Source organism: Ranitomeya imitator, chromosome 3 (assembly GCF_032444005.1).
Source record: "Ranitomeya imitator isolate aRanImi1 chromosome 3, aRanImi1.pri, whole genome shotgun sequence".
NCBI classification, from domain to species: domain Eukaryota; kingdom Metazoa; phylum Chordata; class Amphibia; order Anura; family Dendrobatidae; genus Ranitomeya; species Ranitomeya imitator.
This window is the reverse complement of record NC_091284.1, coordinates 99,340,415-99,351,938: the sequence shown is the minus strand read 5'-3', so window position 1 is coordinate 99,351,938 and position 11,524 is coordinate 99,340,415. Positions and strand designations below refer to the sequence as shown.

Below are 11,524 nucleotides of genomic sequence, written 5' to 3'. Positions count from 1 at the left end.
ACATGACATAAATAACATAGTGAATCAGAAGAACTATACTACATTTCTAATTGGAGATATTTGCTAATATTATTATTACACCTACTACATATTGAGATAGGATCTTGGAGATGGGAATAGCCCTTTAAACCAAACTCCCGTATTAATTTCACTTTGATGAGAAATGACATAACGGTGGCTGCGTGTATATAAGTGGAATTTTGACAATATGCTAGGTGTCTACTTTCAGAAAATATCTCTTATTATCTCTTATTTAGTAATTTAGGTGTTATTTACACACATCAAAATTGTCCTGACTACCAGAGGTGTAAAATGTTGAAAAACCCCTGGCAGGAAAAGAATTAGTGCAGATCGTAGGTCATTTTCTGACGATATATTCCTTGTAACTGACAAAAAGATCCAAAAGATGAATAAAGCTTGGGAAGGAATGGTCTGGCAGATGGGTAGGTTAAAGTAGGAATGGTCAAACAAATGGGTAGACAAAAGAAGGAGTGGTCTGGCAGATGGGCAGGTTAATGTAGGAGCGGTCAAGCAAATGGGTAGACAAAAGAAGGAGTGGTCTCGCAGATGGGTAGGTTAAAGAAGGAGTGGTCAAGCAAATGGGTAGGCTAAAGAAGGAGTGGTCTGGCAGATAGGCGCATCCTCAATACTTTCTTATTTGTCATCCTTATTAGACCTAACTAATCACCACGATGGTTAAAAGCAAAGACTCCAATCACCTTAAATGAGGTGGCCACTTTTATAACATGTGAATATGCAGTTTTTCTGTTGGAGGAGACTCACTGACAGGTCGGGTCACGTTCTCCTGTGGACAGGAGAGCTGTGAAGTGTGTAAGGATAGCCAAATGACAACCTGGAATAACATTATTATATATTTTAAGCATCACAATATCATGTCACCAACATTTGTTAAAATAAAAGTACAAACTTTTAAAAATCATTATAGCTTACTTAAAGTTCTGCTGTGTCATAAGAGCATCATTATGAATCCTTGTTGCGTCCATTTCATTTTTTCCTCTGTATTTAAAAACTGAAGGAGGGGACATGTCTAAACCTTTAGTACAAAAGTCTGCCTTCTGTGTGTCGTCTGTTTTAGGCCGGGATCACATTTGCGAGTGCAATGAGAGTCTATCGCCTCAATACCCGTCACTGCCGCCGGCACTCGGGACCGGAGCGTTCAGCTCCATGTATTTCTATGCAGCCGTATGCTGAGGTCCCGAGTGCCGGCGACAGTGTCGGGTATTGAGGTGACAGTTTCTAGCATTGAACTCGCAAGTGTGACCCCGGTAGTCTTTAATGGCGGAGTCTGATCTGCAAAACAGATGAGAATAGGAGCTGCTCAGAGCACCACGGCCTGGACTCACGAATCAATTTTTAAAAAGGATACGTTAATGGATGAACCTAGCACAGCTGAGGAAAACGATTCACAAGACCCCGGATCCAATGGCGAACACCCACTTTTCTCATTTTTTTAGGTTACTATGTGCATATATTCTACACGCCAGCCTTGATCCAGAGTCTGCTGGCGTAAGATGTGGAGAACATTGGCGCACCTTTCTGCTGCATCTGAAAACGTCCTCCACTCCTGGAGTACACAAGAGGATAAATAATAGGGAATCTTTAGGGCTTTGCTCCCTTCCTGCTAAGCTTCACCTGCTTTCCAAAAAGTTGCCCAACCACCTTGCGTAAAAACCACCCAAAGTCACCATGTTTGCGCAAAATGTGTTTTGAACACCAGCTACGTAAATCGTTCCCTTTCCAGCTCCTGGCTGAAGAATGACAGAAAATGCTACAGACTAACATTGAAAGCACAAGTATATCTAAGCTTTGTGCTGTTTTTAGTTTTCATTTTAATATTTAGCATTTTTTATAAGTTAAGTCAATAGAATACGATTCTGCGGTAACAGAGTAGTAGTCAACAACGTCACAGATTTCCCGATTATTTTCTCACTATTAATCATAACTTTTTTTTTCTATTTTTAGGTTTTATATAGGAAAGAAATAGAAATAAACAACATTGTCCTGGTAGAGATATAAAATGCTAGTTGGGTTAGATCATTTTAAGTTGGTTTCACAAGTCCGCCACTCATGGTCCGGATACAGACTGATGTACGGACAAGCCGTGAAAAAAAACAAAAAACAGCCTCATAGGCAAATATCAGGCTGCTGAGTTTGGGTCACGAGACCATGGGCCTGGTTAGTCGAGGCAAGTGCCACATATAAAATTACATAGGTCCCCACTCGCCAATTAATTGCATAGATTCAGTAATGGTGCCCATACACCTTAGATAGCCGTTGGCCAACAACTCTCTCTTCCAACCCCCCTCATATACACTGATACAGCCAGAGCACTGGAATTGTTCATTAATTGAAATAATAGAAGGAATACATAGCAAGCAGATAAAATATTACAGTATATAATGTATTTAGTCTAATAAAGAATTCAATGAACGAACAGAACCAGTTCCTGAAGATAAAGTGGCACTCGCGTCCATAAAAAAATAAAATCAATAATTCATTACTTTTCCATTAAAAAAAAGGCTCATTTGCTCCCTTTTTAATGGAAAAACAATGAACTATTAAGTTTTTATGGATGGCGAGTACCATTTTATCTTCACACTTGGATTTTCATTACATGTGCCTACATTAAGTAGAGCACCATGAGATCTGGATATATTCTGTGTCCTATTAATCACTGTATTCCCTTGATTCTGATTGGTCCAAGCAATTTTTTATTTGCTACACATAGCATTTTTATGTCTCTGGATCCTGTGGGTGCATGTTATCGACCTGTCTTGTATACCTATCCTGTCTGACCTCTCTGCTCCTTGGCTTTATACTCTGATCCTGTGCTGCCTGCCCTGACCCTGGATTCTCTGACCATGTATTTGGCTTTGTCCTCTTGTATCTTGTAACTGTATCCCTGACCTTCCGATAAGCTGCTGCATACCCGGGGACTGCCCTGGAGTGGCACCCGCTGACTACCTCCGGCCAAACCTATCCTTACTATCTGGGGCTGTAGTGAATATCAGGTAGTCACTTAGTTAACCCCTCCAGGGTAATCCTAGCCTGTGGCGCAGTGGGGCCACACCCATCCGCATTACATATTTTTTTTGGCATAAAAGATTTAACGGACTCTTAAAAGTTAAAAATTGTTACAAACCAGTTCAGTGGTCAGAGACTTGGTCGAGGTAAGGAGGCTGAGACACGACCACCAAAAAAAAAACCCACAGTTCTGGCATTTTTAATTTTTTTCTCATTACGCAATTCAGCGATCGGGTTAATTCTTTTATATTAAAAGATCGGGAGATTCTGAATGCGATACCAAATATGTGTATATTTGATTTATTTTTTTATTCTGAATGGGGCAATTTGAACTTTTTCTTTTAAATATTTTTGAAAACTTTTTTTTTTTTTTTTATTTTGGCATGCTTCAATATTCTCCATGGGAAACTAGAAGCTGTCATAACCTGATCGGCTCTGCTACATACAGGCGATAATCAGAGGCGCCTGTATGTAGCAGAATTGCTGACTTGCTATGAGTGCAGACCACCGGGCAGCACTCATAGCAATCCGACATTGACAATCAGAGGTCTGCAGGAGACCTTCCAACGCCATTGCTGGAAGCACACGTTAAATCCCGCTGTCAGAGTTTGACAGCGGAATTTAAAAGGGTTAATAGCCATGGGTGATCTCGATTCCACAAGCGGCTGTTCCGAGCACATGTCAGCTGTCAGCGCCGGAGCCCACATCAAAGCGGGAGATACAACATGCGCAGTACTAGTACGGCAATTGTTGTGAAGGGGTTAGTAATACCATCCCATAGCAGTACCCACCTCCACCTTGCTGGTGTCTGAGTAAAAGTGGAGGTCGGTGCCAGTTACTGATCCAGCCATAGGCTCATCCGTCTGGTCGGTTAGGGGCTTACTCTAGTCTCATCAGCCCATAAAACCTTTTAAAATCTGTCTTCAGATATTTCTTTTCCCAGTCTTGACGTTTCCACTTCTGTGTCTTGCTCAGTGGTGGTCGGGTCTTGGCCTTCCTTACCTCGGTCGTGTCTCGGAGCACTGAACACGTTGTACTTCTGGGCCTCCAGGGAGGTTACAGTTCTGGAATATGAAAGCACTGGAGGATAACGGCTTCCTGGTCGCTTCTCGTTTGATTCTTCTCATATCTTTGGCGTCGTTTTTTCTCAACACATTTTCTTCTCGATCCTGGTGACTATTTTGATGGTTCTGTGATCACTCCCCAATATCAATTTCAAGAGTGCTGCTCTCTATAACACTTAACAATTTAGGACTCTTCAGTATCCGTTAAATCTTTTTGGTCCATTGTGCCTGAGGAAAACAAGTTTCCTAATAATTCTGCACACCTTGATAAAGGGTGTTGTGTCCTTAGGCCTCACTCTCCTCATTACACAAATACATATCACATGATCTGCTTCATCCAATAAGCATTCAAGTTTATAGAGGACGGAGTTGGAAAATCTGCATAAAAATTACCATATGATCAAAATACTCACTGCCTAATAATTGTGCACTTGGTGTAGTTAACGACTCTTACAATCATTTTTATAAATCACTAACATTTTGCCGATGACCTGCAGCACGGACCGCCTGAACTCTGTGCTCTGGGCTGCAGCAAACCAGGCAGTCTCTCTTACTGCTAGGCTGCTGTCTTCACTATGGGACTGTCATAACATCTTATAGCGCTCGCCCTGAAAGTGGTAGCGACACGTCACAAGCAGCCTAGTCTAGTGCAGCCCACAGCTCAGGGTTTGGGTGGTCCGTGCTGCAGTTATCAACAAAAACATGTAATAGAATCCTGCACTATAATAGTTTTCTAGTGACAGGAGACATACGCTTTAACGAAAGACAATTGCAAAACTGATTTTTAGCCCCAATTTAAAAAAAAAAAAAAAAAAAAAGATCCGACCTCGAAAAGGGAGAGCTACAGGAACGGTCGAGCAGCCGTGCTACACGGTTTCCATACCTCCACATGAAAGGCTGGGAATAACCCTTTAAATCTAATGTGTAGCGACCTTACATCACGCCCCTAAATGGCAGGAACATGTATAGATTTAGGAGGAGATAAGTTGTGCCCTGAGATTAATGGAAGTGTGGGAACATTTATTTGAGTAACCCAAGGAGATCTTCGCTAACTTCCCACAGTTTCTTGGCCACTGCATCATCCCGAGCATGTGGTTTGACCTGTTGAACCTGGCAATTGGCAAAGTAGCGCCCACTGTACATTTCGATTCCCTCTTGGACAGCACAGTAAATAGAAGTTTGAGCTCCCTCCATAGGGTTCTTGAGCAGGAGCCAAGCAATGGGGTAAATTGGTAGCATAAGCCATTGTGGCAAGTTGCGTCCTAAATGAGTGCGCACCACACCTGCAAGAAGGAAAGAGATTAATGTCCAAGGCATAAAATAAGACTTCAGTAAAGTCATCACTATCTGAAACCCTGTGGCCATTGATTTTATTATGGAGTCATATGCTTCATTACTCCCATTATCATCCCATATTATGTTCTCCCCTAACACCATTGCTTGTAGGAAATAAAATCTCCAAAAGGTAACGTAGAGCAAAGAGTATGTAGCAGTGCCTACAGGATATATACTTTGGACATTCTATGCTAGACTTTGTAAGCGGTAAAGCAATGGATCATTCTTGGATTTTACATTTTAGAAGAGCATACCATAAAGCCACCATTGGCTTGTCGTGGACGGTCAGCCCTATTTCCGCTAAAGAACACCGCTCAGGCGGCACTTACCCGGGTGAACGGAGTAACAAGTGACATCAGTGCCCTGTAATCGGTTGGCCAACTCTCGAGCGAACAGAATATTGGCGAGTTTACTGTCACAATACGCCTGGATAATTTCCATCCATGATTCTCCAGATGGATTTAGGTTCTTGAAGTCAATTCTTCCCCTGCTATGAGCACTGGAGGCAAGAACCACGATACGGCTGGGGCTACACTGCTTGAGACGATCCAAAAGCAAATGAGTCAACAGAAAATGACCCAAGTGATTGACGCCAAAGACCAAATTGAAGCCGTCTTCAGTCTTGCCTTTACCTTCAATGCCTAAAGTGAAGAAAATGGTCATTGATGAAATCCATAAATATTGTCATATCTGGACCTTTGGGGCCATTTCTCAGCTTTTCAGGTAAATGAGCACATTACACCTATATATATTTACATGGGTGTTAGACACTACGACCAAGGCACCTAGTACAGGTCAAGATGGAGAGTTCCATGGATTCTGATGGCTCACCCGCATTGTTTATTAGTATGTCCAGACGAGGTTCACTGCTCAGGAACGTCTTGCAAAATGACCTAATTGATGCAATGGAGGCCAGATCCAGCTTCATGAACAGCACCTGATTGTTGCCAGATAGCTGGAGAAACAAATAAATACACAGGATATCAGAAAGGATCACATCTAAACCTTTAGGCCGGCGTCACACTTGCGAGTTTTACGGACGTAAAAGCGCAGAAACTACGTCCGTAAAACTCGCAAAAAATACGGCACAATTATTCTCTATGCCCCTGCTCCTATCAGCCGTATTTTACTGATCAGTATTATACGGCTTTCTACGGCCATAGAAAATCGCAGCATGCTGCGTTTGTCACCGTATTGCGCAAATAAAACGTCAATGAAAGTCTATGGAAGTCCCAAAAATACGGATTACACACGGACCAGCAGTGTGACTTGCGAGGAATACGCAGCGGTGTTAGAGAGAAAAGCCGGTAATTCAATTACCGGCTTTTGCTTTCTCCTTCCTAAACCCGACATGATATGAGACCTGGTTTACATACAGTAAACCATCTCATATCACCATTTTTTTTTTGCATATTCCACACTACTAATGTTAGTAGTGTGTATATGCAAAATTTGGCCGTTCTAGCTATTAAAATAAAGGGTTAAATGGCGGAAAAAATTGGCGTGGGCTCCCGCACAATTTTCTCCGCCAGAGTAGTAAAGCCAGTGACTGAGGGCAGATATTAATAGCCTGGAGAGGGTCCATGGTTATTGGCCCCCCCTGGCTAAAAACATCTGCCCCCAGCCACCCCAGAAAAGGCACATCTGGAAGATGCGCCTATTCTGGCACTTGGCCACTCTCTTCCCATTCCCGTGTAGCGGTGGGATATGGGGTAATGAAGGGTTAATGTCACCTTGCTATTGTAAGGTGACATTAAGCCAAATTAATAATGGAGAGGCTCACATTGCTTGCTTTCCCCACAAGAGCAGGTGATGTCGCTTCATGTGTTGACATCAATTTGTGCCAGGATATCCAAGACTTATTTTCTTACTGCAGAGCGTGCAGTCTGCAATAGATTGGTCCTCCGGCAACATGGAAGAGAGTTCCCACACCAGACATACCCGCACATACAAATTTTGCATATACACACTACTAACATTAGTAGTGTGGAATATGCAAAAAAAATGGTGATATGAGATGGTCTACTGTATGTAAACCATGTCTCATATCATGTCGGGTTTAGGAAGGAGAAAGCAAAAGCCGGTAATTGAATTACCGGCTTTCTGCTATCTCGCGCTGTATGAAGTAATAATATATATACATATATGTGTCTACTGATAGATTATATATATATATATATATATATATATATATATATATATATATATATATATATATATATATATATATATATATATATATATATATATATATATATACATACAGACAGTATATATGTTTTTTTTTTTTTTTTTAACACATGGATCCCTTGTATAGCCGTATGTCGGTTTTGCAAGCCTGCGATAAAAACACGCAGTACGGATGCCATACGGATTACATACGGAGGATGCCATGCGCAAAAAACGCTGAAACACCCTGCCTACGGAGGAGCTACGGACCACTATTTTCGGGACTTTTCAGCGTATTACGGCCATAATATACGGACCGTATTTTCATACGCTGAGTGTGAGGCCGGCCTAAGGCTGGGGCTACATGGAAATGTTGGCTGCAACACACGTCACATAGCCAAAGATCGCTGGGTGTTGCTGCTAAATCGCAGGAAAATCCAAGGGAATAGGGTAATTGCACGGTACCATGGCAAGCAATGCACAAAATACATTAAACCAATTGGATTTATTCAAACCTGCAGGTGATGGTTGCAGTACTGTTTGGCTCCCAGAGACCCTATTCACTTGCATTACGTTGCGTTGTAGCAGCTCCATATAGCAATCTGTGGTCGTATGATCTGTGTAGCAGCCAAAGTCGCTGCGCAGCTACAGTCTAATATATCACATATTCCCTAATATGCCAAATGTCCAAAATACGATCGGGGACCAAATGAAGTATGAATGCGGCTTATTTCGTCACCGCGTTTCAAGGCATTCAAACCTCTGCTGTGCAGGAGCCTCTGCACCCGGACCAGACAGCAGGAAGCATCTATTCTTGGGTCTCTGACATTTTCTGTCTTGACAAATTTTGTTTGTTTCTTTCTGTGCCAAACAGGGAGTCCAGACCACAGGAACCAGAGTCAGGGTTTGATTTCTGGTGTGATCACTCTCTAACCATGTGATTTAGTGATGGAAAAGAACATTACAACAGCCTTTTATGTTCCCAGTCCTTGGCCTGGGCCCAATTCTGTGCAAGTCTGGGGAAACTTTACCGGTCGAAACACAAAATATCATAATTTCCTCATTTAAAAAAAAAAAAAAAAAATAGAATTTGGTTAAAGAAAATTGCGGTCATGAAAGGCAAAGCATATTCGTTTGAAAAAATGTTCTCCTTATCTACCCAGCCCTGTGCACGAACCCAATCCTATGTAGGGTCCTTCCAACAATCCAACAACATAAGGAAGAGAGACGGGGAGCAGAACAGAAAGCAGCAAGTAGATGAGCATGATGGTTGGGATGATAACTATGACCAGGCGCTACTTGAAGAAGCAGCTTGGCTACCAGAAACACCATCAAGAGGAGGACATCTTGAGCCCCGCTCACATTGCTTGCTTTCCCCACAAGAGCAGGTGATGTCGCTTCATGTGTTGACATCAATTTGTGCCAGGATATCCAAGACTTATTTTCTTACTGCAGAGCGTGCAGTCTGCAATAGATTGGTCCTCCGGCAACATGGAAGAGAGTTCCCACACCAGACATACCCACACATAAGATTCGCGACCACCAATTTTTGAGCCTCTGCCACCAACAGCAGTCAAGGCATCAACGTGGCTTTCTGGATTTAGCTATTGTTAAGATATAGGGCTCCTTCCTCTGTAATTCTAGCGACATATTATTTATCAGGTCTGTCTGTTAGTTGGCACTGCTGGTCTGTTCCGTCTTTGATGCACCTTACATTCTTCTAGGACTTGTTATATATATTTATACAATAAAATATTATTTTTATCCTAGTTACTCCATATTCTCCTGTATTTAATGTATATTTGGAGTTGGTTATTTCCCTTTGGGATTCATTGCACATCTCTGTGCAATTTGTTCTGCAATTAGTATGAAACCTGTTTTTTTTTTGTTTCCAGATCTCATTATAAAATCAATAGGGTCTGCCATGCACGGCCGGAGTCCATTGTGTGATGGATTTGGTAATGTGTTGTGGCTTCCATTATACGATGCAGATGTGAACAAAGCCTTTTATGCGATTCCAGTCTGCTACTAATGGTCAAACATACTGTTATACTGAAAGGGGTTATCAGGACTTTCAATATGTATTAACTGTCCACAGGATAGGTCATCAATATCAGATTGATGTCGGTCGAACACCCGTTGCCTCCACAATCAGCTCTTATTTGCTCCGGCGGTGGCCGGACGAAAACATTTTGAATGGAGCTGCTTAGCACAGCTCTGGCCAAAGTGTAGCAGCCTCTGCTGGCTACTGCAGAACAGCTTCTATTAGAAAGAATCGGCAGCACAAGCCAGCAGAGGCCGCTCAACAGATCCGTTCAAAGTGTTTACATCCAGCTGCCAGTGTAACGACTACGGATCAGTGGTAGCGCAAAGTATCAGATTTACACAGATAATGATGACCTCTCCGTATGCCCAGACAACACCATTAAGGTCTCATTCATAAGTCCATCTTTTATTGTGTGTGCTTGATAATAATAATCTTTATTTTTATATAGCGCTAACATATTCCGCAGCGCTTTACAGTTTTGCACACATTATCATCACTGTCCCTGATGGGGCTCACAATCTAGAATCGGAGGAAACCCATGCAAACACAGGGAGAACATACAAACTCTTTGCAGATGTTGTCCTTGGTGGGATTTGAACCCAGGACTCCAGTGCTGAAAGGCTGCTGTGCTAACCACTGCACCACCGTGCTGGTTGATCCAATTTTCATCCATTTTTGGACTGTCTGTTCATTTTTACCATCCACATGGCACCTTTTCTCTTGTATGCAAGAATTTTTTTTTGCCCCCTCAAGCTACTCCTGCTCACTAAACTACCGAAAAATGGACAGCACGCAGATGTCATATGGATGCAATCTCAGTGCTATCCATTATTTTAACTGGTTCATTAACTTGTATGGAAGACCTTGATCTGCAAATTTAAAAAAACAAACAAACGGATACAGACTGTTTTGCTGCGTGCATAGACCTTTTTAATTACAGGGTAGGTAATAGTTTACTGCAGAACCAGGCAGCTGTATTTTTTTAGGGGTTTGGTAAAGTTGGGTGACAACCCCAGTTGATATCAATGCATTTTTAAATAAAAAAAAAAATAGATTAAGAAATTCTAACAATATAATGGCTCAACAGAAATAATAAACATCAAAAATGTCTACAAATCGGTGGCATTTATTGCTTACTGTCCGTATGTCGTACGCAGCGGCTTCTCCAGTCTCTTTCACACGACATGCCAAAATCACCCGAGCTCCGCGCTTGGCCATGTCTAGTGCTGTCATTTTGCCAATTCCAGTACTTGCCCCTGTACATACAAATGTAACATGGAGTCAGTAACTTTACATTTATGAATGTGTCACACACAATGACAGATGTCCAACAATGTATGCACTGATTCATCATCATTTCCATTTTTTTTAAGTCACTTTCCTTTTGTCCTTTGTATTAGTTCCTGGTTTTGGCACCAAATTTATCAAAATGGCGCACACAATTCAAGAATTTGAATGCCCCCCCCCCCCCCCCATCTTAAGCTTATTTTGCGACTTATCACCAAGATACTGACGTACTCAAAGATACACCGGCGGTGGTGATGGTGGGTCACTGGAGTGAAGATGGGCTGAATTCTGCTGCTAAAAAGACAATTGATGAATCAGGCGAAAACATTTGGAATCACTAAACTATGCCCACAAAGCAAAAAAATAAAATAAAACGATCAAGCAAAAAGTTCAAAACAGAGTAATGAATTGGGTGCAAACAACAAAAGGTGAACATGTAAGGGGGTGGACTAAAGTCATGAAATATTTTATGTATATTTAATGTTTATTTATGTTCATTGTAGGATTTTCTATATGCTTTTAAATTTTGTAATGTATGGCTTCTAGCGTGGTACCCTAGTTGGCCCACTAAATGGGG

At 41.8% G+C, this 11,524-nt stretch overlaps 1 protein-coding gene across 1 annotated transcript in view; it reads right to left on the bottom strand.

Moving 5' to 3' along the window:
• Positions 1-5,112: 5,112 nt before the first annotated feature.
• DHRS13 (dehydrogenase/reductase 13) overlaps positions 5,113-11,524 on the bottom strand; it is a 37,968-nt gene continuing 31,556 nt past the window's right edge. The window contains exons 2-5 of the mRNA XM_069761208.1: positions 10,798-10,916; positions 6,276-6,399; positions 5,774-6,085; positions 5,113-5,392 (exon numbers count right to left, since the gene is read on the bottom strand). Coding sequence (XP_069617309.1) covers positions 5,130-5,392; positions 5,774-6,085; positions 6,276-6,399; positions 10,798-10,916 — 818 coding nt within the window. The 3' untranslated portion in view covers positions 5,113-5,129. The remainder of the gene's footprint in view (positions 5,393-5,773; positions 6,086-6,275; positions 6,400-10,797; positions 10,917-11,524) is intronic.